Source organism: Acyrthosiphon pisum, chromosome A1 (genome assembly GCF_005508785.2).
Source record: "Acyrthosiphon pisum isolate AL4f chromosome A1, pea_aphid_22Mar2018_4r6ur, whole genome shotgun sequence".
NCBI classification, from domain to species: Eukaryota; Metazoa; Arthropoda; class Insecta; order Hemiptera; family Aphididae; genus Acyrthosiphon; species Acyrthosiphon pisum.
Genome location: NC_042494.1, coordinates 157,771,060 through 157,779,366, shown reverse-complemented (window position 1 = coordinate 157,779,366; position 8,307 = coordinate 157,771,060). Strand labels below are relative to the sequence as shown.

Below are 8,307 nucleotides of genomic sequence, written 5' to 3'. Positions count from 1 at the left end.
TATAAAAATATAATAAAAAAATAATATATAAAATATTTTAGTGGTTTTAGTATAAATAACGATTTATTGAGTACCTACGTAGTTTTCCAACTGTTTATTTAGGCCCATTCGTGGGTTTATAACATATAACTATTGTTATTACAAAATCAAAAACTTAATATGCTTTAATTTGGTCGATTTCCATCAATTTAAATATTTATTTTTTTAAATTCCTTTAAAGTTTAAGACATATTATGATCAAAATAATGGCAATCTTAATAAATCAAAAAAAAAAAAATTGCATAAAAAAATTTTATTTTTATAATTTTCTTATTTATACTGTAAAAAACCTAAAATTAAATATAATAACTTTCCAAGATGACACTTAGAGTGATACATTGACACGGACCTTTTTGGTTATATTGTATATATTACAGTACCCCAAAATCTGGATCTGCAAATCGAGCATTCTACGCTAGACTTCGGACCGACCCTTGGAGCAAACACTATAAATAACAAATGCAGAACCAGGAGGGTTTGGACTCTGGGAGTTTTAATTTAATACTAAACTTATTATAAATATATGTAAAATAAAGTATAATGTGATAAAAACTAAAAAATGTTAAACAAATTGCTTAAAATTAAACTTGGAAGGTCCTCTATCTATAGTAAGTTGTGGCACTGTATATAAATGTGTATATTTCTAAGAAACAAAGATCAATAAAAAAAATATCGTAAATACTAAATAGTTGTAAATACTAAATGGACTGAACCCCTATTCCATCAATTATTTCTTAATAGGAATCAGTGCACGAAGGCGACGACGTTTATGACAGTATTATAATATATTATAGCTATAGACTTATACGAATATATTATATTCATAACAGATAAGCAATACTCGACGGCAATTAATTGGGGAAAAAAATTTAAAAATAGCTTGAAAATTAAATTCAACTTTCATGACATAATTCAAGTAATAAATTCTACGAAAAAACCGTTAATTTTTTTGGTCGGGAATAAAGGTTTAGGTTTTGGTTATAAAACAGGGATTGAAAATATGAGGTAACTGCTTTGATTTTAACATTTAAATATTTACCCTGATTACCGATAACCAATAACCGCTTCCAGCATTCCAAAACTAAAAGCGGTTATCGGTTCTTAAATTTACGGTTTTTTACCGGTTTTCGTTACAAACCGATTACCGGTTTTAAACCCTGAGTATAACCATTGTCAAAATAATAATACTTTTTTCCCATCCATTATACAAGGTAGACAATATACAAATTGTAAAACTATTAACTAATCAGTAATAAATAATTTGAGTTTCTGACAAAATTTAAATAATTTTAACAAGTCGTAAAATATCTAAACACATTTTTAAAATGATAATCGGTAATTGGATATTTTCAGCTAATAAAACAATATGATCACTGGTTAGATAAAATAGTATTTAATCATATTTTTTTTATTTAAAAATAAAAGTGACGATCATGGACCTTGCAGAGTATCCTTAGACTGAAACTGATGAAAGTATATAATTTTCTCTACATTAATCCTAGATAAATATTACAAACAAGACATTCAAAAGATAATTTACAACATACGCCACCTGATTTTTAAATATACAATAACTTAACTATTTTGTTTAAAAATAATTAGTTATTACACATTATTTAGTACTCCCACAAGTTTTATTATTCTTTAGTTTTAGTAATTTAGTATATTTAATTTAATAAAACTACACATTATACCATATCTTATTATATTATATTTGTTTTATTTAAAGATAAATAGATTAACATTTATAATTATAAAATTAATTTTGTTCAATTATAATAATTTCGTCTAACAAAGAATAAAACATATGAACCTATTATTGTAGATAATTATTTTTAACTAATATCATAGCTATGATTAAATTAAATAAAAAAAAATGTGTACAATATAGTTAATTTATTGTGAATTTTGGGTCACTTGATTCCCAATATTAACTTGTAATTCTTCATGGTGGCGCTCCTTTTTTAATAGTTTTATCAATAAATCATTTCCAGAAATATGATTTGATACCTCAAAATTATTTGTATTAATCTAATACAATAAGACTATATTAATTTAAATGAAAAAAACTAAAAAAAAAAATATTAATACCATCATTAACAAAGACAAATAATATCGAGCAACTTCTACTTTGTCTAACCCTCCAACTAAATCTTTGAACAACTTTTGTTCCCCAATAGATTTAAAGCAGCTTAATATACGTGTTCCATATTCATGTACATCAAATTCAATCATTTTTTCTTCTTTTTCTAATATTGGCCGAAGATTATCATGCCACTGTAGAACTCGATTTTGCATCTCTAATTGTTCATTCATCTAAAATAATAAATTGGAAATTAAATAAAGTTTCTTTTGGACAGTGCTGAATTCAAGTTACCGTTTCCATTTTATTATTTTCATAGTTCTGCAAATCTATTGTATTTCTTTGATAAGTTTGGACATTTTGATTCGATTCTTAAATAAATTCAACAAATAATAAAACTATCATCATTTGCTATATTTAAACCCTAATGTGGTATCAGTAATTATGAACAAATTTAAATTAAATATTGCTTACTCGAACTAAAGAAAAATGGGGCAGGCAATTAAAAAAAAACTTCCCAATAGATATATAATACATTTAAAACATACCACCAATCCTCAATATTTCTTCCATTTCCACATCGTCAACTAAGAGATGCAAATCAGTATTCATATGCATAGGTGACAAAATTTCTCCATCCTAGAAAATTGTATATCCAAATAAAACTTAAAAACAGAACTCAATAGAATATCAGATTCCGTTTGATTATCCATTGAAAAATATTGCGAATTGGTAGATACTTTGTAAGCCGGCTATTATCAAATTAGTTATTTTTAAAAATGTTTATATGCAAAAAAGGTAGCTAAAATGTATATTATTATTAATATCCAAAAATTAGAATTTTAATAGTTAATGGTTTAATACCTTAAATGGATCCTCAACTTAATAAAATTAGTTTTCATCTCTGTTGCTATACATTTTTAAATTATCCATCATTAATAATTCATTATAATCGAAAATAAGCGAACCAAAATTAATATTAGTTACTTTTGAAGAATGGATGTCCTAGAATCTGCAAAAATTATCAGTATGGTAAATGCTGGCTTACTTTTTTTTTATGGTCCTTTTTTTTCACATAAGGCTTATTTATACAATTATTACACTTGGAATTTAAAACCTGAGCTCTTGGATCATCATCATAATCATCATTTTGAGTTATTTGATTAACATTTAACATATGTATTGGACTATAAAATAATAAGTATTATAGATGTACAAGCATGATGAATCATTACAAAAGTGTAAGTGTAAATTCAAGTTATTTTTATTTACTTCTGTAAAGTTTTGTTAGTAACAAACACTTCATTGAATACATTCTGATCAATAATTTCTGAGTTGGGAGCACATGGAAGAATTTCATCAACATCCAATAAATTCACTGGTAACTAAATTATTAAAAATATTATTATGATTATGACATGTTAAAAAAATTCCTCGTTTATTTAAAATAAATATTAATAATTATAAATTTATACTGAGTTAATGTTCTTTCGATAACTGATAGGACTTTTAGATATTGAATCTTTTTCGATGGGACAATTAAATTCTTCATTTACAGCCAAATCACAATCCAATGGAAAATTTATCCTTGGAAAAAAAAATGTATAAAGTAAAAATAGTATAATCACATAATTAATTATTTGTTTGTATTAATATAACTATTCTTACTTAAATTCATATTTTTTTCCAATATTTTCTTTATTTGCATTACAAATATAGGGTAATAATTTACTGTACTTATTATCTACTTTTATATTAGTGTTCAATACAATTTTTGTTACAAGTGGTTTTTTCCTCAAATTAATTTGTTTGCAGTCAAAATTTTTCACTGTGTAATGCAAGTTTCATATTATTTAATGACAGTAATTTAACAATAATATACTATGGTATATCAACTTACATGTTCCAACAATGTGACCTTCAATTGGTCCAAAAAAAGAATAACATTTTAATTTTTTATCATTTTTTTTTTTTTTATTTCCTACCATCTTCTCTGTATAATCTGGATCAATATTTTCATTTAATTTACTGTTATATCAAACAAATATATTTTAGTATTATTTACTTTTGGAACCAAATCGTAATATTAGTAGAAAATAATTATTATTGATATATTGATATCTGCTTTATGTTACACATAAGAAATTATATTTTAAAATCTTTAACTGATGAATCCAACTACAAAAATAAATAGCTAAGAGAAAAAGTAAGCAATGTCAAATATTGAAAAGCTTATGTTATGAGGTCTAATGGGTATCCCTAAAAAGAGATGAAAAATTAAAATTGGGAAAAACTCTTCTTAAAAGAAAATGGATAATAAAATATCACAGTTATTTATATCAATAAAATAAAATGTGGAACAATTGAATTAAAAAAAATAGATTTGTACTTTGATTGTGTACCCAATATCTCACAAGTTAGCGCCAAATGGCAAATTCCAAAATTAAAGGGAAATTTATTTTCCGTTCTTTAAATTTGGTTAGAGCATAAGACCAGATAATATAAAAAAAGTTACATTATAACTCACTAAGATCGAAATTTCCCAATAAGATTCATCATGGCATTGATTGTCGCATCAACCCTTTTTTGATAAATAAGTGAAGTGTTTTGAAGGATTATAGCAGCTTCTACGAAGACTGAGGAATTACCGTTTGGAGATTTTTTCAAGTGATTTTTATATGAATCCAGTTCCTAACATAAAAGATTCATTACAAATAATATAACATGTTATTTTTTTTTTGCATTGGGGTTTATTACCTTAATAAGATCATATTGAAGAATTTCACATGAGTCTATTTTTGTAATTGATTCAATAGGTTGTAATAAATTTTTAAATGCTTTATCAAAATCACTGTCCTCTTGATATTGAAGTACAGACATTTTTACTGCAAACATGAAATAATTATTATAATTAGCTATGTTATTTACTTTTAGAGTTATGAAAACACATCAATTTCATATTTTAAGAAAGTATCTATTGGTTATTCATAGTTTAAAATATTACTGAAGAACATAAATTATAAATATAAATAATATAAATTCAAAAATTCTCATTTATTGTTTCTACTTCCAAACCAATATTAGAATAACTCCTTTAAACCCTACAAGGAATAATATTACTTACCTATAGTAATATTAACGTTATTATTTATTACTTAATGGACAATAATAACAGTAGTAGTACCTAGGTATATAAAGAGTGGATATAGGTATGCACTATTCATCTCACATTCCACATTTGGCTTCTACTGGTAATGCATCATAAGTTAGTGATTCTAAAACCACCGGGATGTACCTATTGCTGAATAATTGAGTGAGTATACGCACCTTTATATAGAATTGTTCAAAGAATTTTTTCTTGATTAACCCGAAATCTACATAACTGTTGAAACAATTCTTCTTGTTATAATCTATACCCTGTTCCAAAAGAGAAGACAACAGATTTACGTAGCAAAACCGGTTTTGTCTGTGGCCGCCTGGTGTCTTCTCTTTTGGAACAGGGTATATTCATACAGAAAATTACACAAATTGTATACCTATATTTTATCCTGATCTTCGCGGGGACAGCCTGCCAGCGGACTTTCAGAACTCACCTGCAGACACATATAAACATTGAATGATCAGGCATCAAGTGTAAAAATGTATTACCAATAATCAGTGGCGTGTGTGAAGGGGCAGGCACAGAGTTGGTATCTGCACCTCCGTTGAACTCGGGATCAGCGGCGTGGTATAATATTATGTATTAGTTACCGCAGGTCGCAGCTCCCTACCAGAATGTCTGAAGTGGTAGCAGTGTCGGTAGCAAAAATAATTAATCATACTTTATTATTCGTGGAATAATAGCCGAATGGCGGGCGGGCCGCGTTTAACAATACCTACGTCCTACATATTTTATGACTGATAACACTTTAATAAAATTAATATAGTACCTATATGTATAATATTATTTACATATATTTAGTAATTAAAATTAGTTAAAATTAATTAGTGTCATATTTTACCATTGCCGTTTACCGTATTTATCTAATCGTCTTCGAAACACAATATCTATGCATAATATTATTAAACAATGTGTTTTGAAAATAAAACAGTTGATAATAACTAATAAGTAATTAACCGATGATTTTATTATTGCCGGATCACGTAAACGTGGACACGATATTATTATTATTGTTATTATGGACCTCACTGCAAGTCCTACCACTATTGAATAATTTTAATATCTATTAATAACCATTCTATGCCGTTATGGCGTGTCAGAGTCCTATATATACTTCCATGGTATCACTATAGCTATAATTTTTCTTTATAGTTTATCGGTATTCGGTACCTATTAATAATTTAGTCAAGGTGGACCGATTCACAGTGGCGGAATTGCAGTTTTTAATAGAATAAGGGGGAAAAGTTTTGCAGCATTTGATATTATAACTCAGGCGCAAAAAAAAAAAACAGATCGCTTCCTTTGCAAGCTGCTAATTTCCTCCCACATTTTTATCTCGAAACAATTCACATGTGTCTGTGGCAAAGATAGCCTCATTTTATATATTTATAGCAAAAAAGTCGTGGAGAAGCTAACTAATTACGGTTACCAGTGGTGTCAGGCCTATTTTCCGCTATGATTATTATGGAATACAAATATGAATATTTACTTATAAATATTTTATAACTATAAATTAATACTGTCAGGGGCGGACTGGGGCAACTATTCGGCCAGGAAAATCAATATTTTTACCGGCTCTTGGGCCTTATACCATTTCGTCATTACAAAATGTAAATATTTAAATATGGTACCAATGTTTTAACAAATGAGGGTTGCATCCTCCACTCATCTTCAATTTTCTCAGGAAACTACTTAAGATTAATAATTTTAAATACAGAATTTTTAAGAGTAAAACTAATAACTGACTCATAAAATGGAATATGGATGAAAAACATAAGTCGATCTTTAAACTGCTTTAACTTGATTTCTCCAAAAGCTCAGTCAAACACTGAAACACAAAGCGATCTGTCCGAGCGGACACTGTAAAATAATACAACCGCACGGACAGTGTACCCGTACATCATGGCAGACTGCTTTCTAGTTTCTGTTTGACCGAGCCTAAAGAGTTTCTTTTTTCTCTTTCTCTGATTTTCTCAGGTCCACCCTTTTTATAAGTTTCCATTTTAAACAATCAATAGTGAAGTAAATATTACAAAATCACCAAACAGCACACTACAGTAAAATAAAGTACTTATAGTTATCAACCCATGAATGATATATTTTATTCTTTACAATATATTAATATTATACTTTTTATTGTGTACCTACTTACCAAATATATTATAGGTACTTAATATTATTATAATTACCAGCTGACTAGACGTGGATATATTAATCGATTGGTATATTAAATGTCAGATTAAGTTATAACTTATAAGTAGACCACAATTATTGAAACCACTAAACCAATAAAATTGATTAAAAATATCAAGTTCATTAATTAATACTTGGAAAAAAGTACGAAATATTTAATATCTAGAGGACACTAACATGATCAAGTTCGGAGAGCTACCTACACGAGAACACACCAAACCAAGTTTAACGTGGGTGTAATATAATATAGTTTGATACTTTCATAATATAGCTGACCACTAGCTGTCATGGTTGAACTTTTCAACGCGTGCGCAAAACTTCGGTTTACGTTTGTCGATAGATAGCATTGCGGTTATGATTTTTAATTTGATAGCTTAATTTTCAGATTTCCTTTTACGAGTCAATGACTGATGCAGTACGCACAAGGGCAGGGACGGATCCAGAAATTTTCTGAGGGGGGGGGGCGCACATTCTGAGGACATTTAATTATATTGGTCTTCCGATTTTTTGCAGTTAAACCATTTAATTCCATTGAAGTTAAAATTGTATAATGATAATAATAAATGAATATTCTTTAAATACTACATACTAACTATAAATGTATTACCAATTTATCATTTCTGAGTTCTGTTAAGTTCATCTTAACTACATTTCTATTTTAAAAGTTGTTTAATGTTTTGTATTAAGAGGACGTCGCACCCGCATGTGTTGTCTCCGTCTTACATACGTACGTTATAGCAAATTTTCGTTCGCTAGTTTCAATAGGGTACTGTAATTTTTGATTTTAGAGTGAATTGACCTATTATCAAACTTTTAGGTAACAACATTATCT

At 27.6% G+C, this 8,307-nt stretch overlaps 1 protein-coding gene across 1 annotated transcript; it reads right to left on the bottom strand.

Annotated features, from left to right (window-relative positions):
• Positions 1–1,812: 1,812 nt before the first annotated feature.
• Positions 1,813–6,022, bottom strand: LOC100573891 (condensin-2 complex subunit H2-like). The gene is made up of 12 exons (XM_029488665.1): positions 5,771–6,022; positions 5,659–5,715; positions 4,880–5,007; positions 4,650–4,813; positions 3,791–4,150; positions 3,598–3,709; positions 3,395–3,507; positions 3,171–3,309; positions 2,671–2,761; positions 2,417–2,493; positions 2,131–2,355; positions 1,813–2,070 (listed from the first exon to the last, which is right to left on the bottom strand). Exons 8-12 carry the CDS (start codon positions 3,297–3,299, stop codon positions 1,936–1,938), a joined length of 657 nt encoding a protein of 218 aa, XP_029344525.1. The 5' UTR covers positions 3,300–3,309; positions 3,395–3,507; positions 3,598–3,709; positions 3,791–4,150; positions 4,650–4,813; positions 4,880–5,007; positions 5,659–5,715; positions 5,771–6,022; the 3' UTR covers positions 1,813–1,935.
• Between the last annotated feature and the right edge of the window lie 2,285 nt (positions 6,023–8,307).

Coding starts and splice junctions, on each gene's coding strand:
- LOC100573891 (XM_029488665.1), bottom strand. CDS start 3,299: ATGTTAAATGTTAATCAAATAACTCAAAATGATGATTATGATGATGAT. Junction 2,762..3,170: donor AAAAGGACCATAAAAAAAAA/GTAAGCCAGCAT, acceptor ACAATTTTCTAG/GATGGAGAAATTTTGTCACC. Junction 2,071..2,130: donor ATTTGTCTTTGTTAATGATG/GTATTAATATTT, acceptor TTATTGTATTAG/ATTAATACAAATAATTTTGA.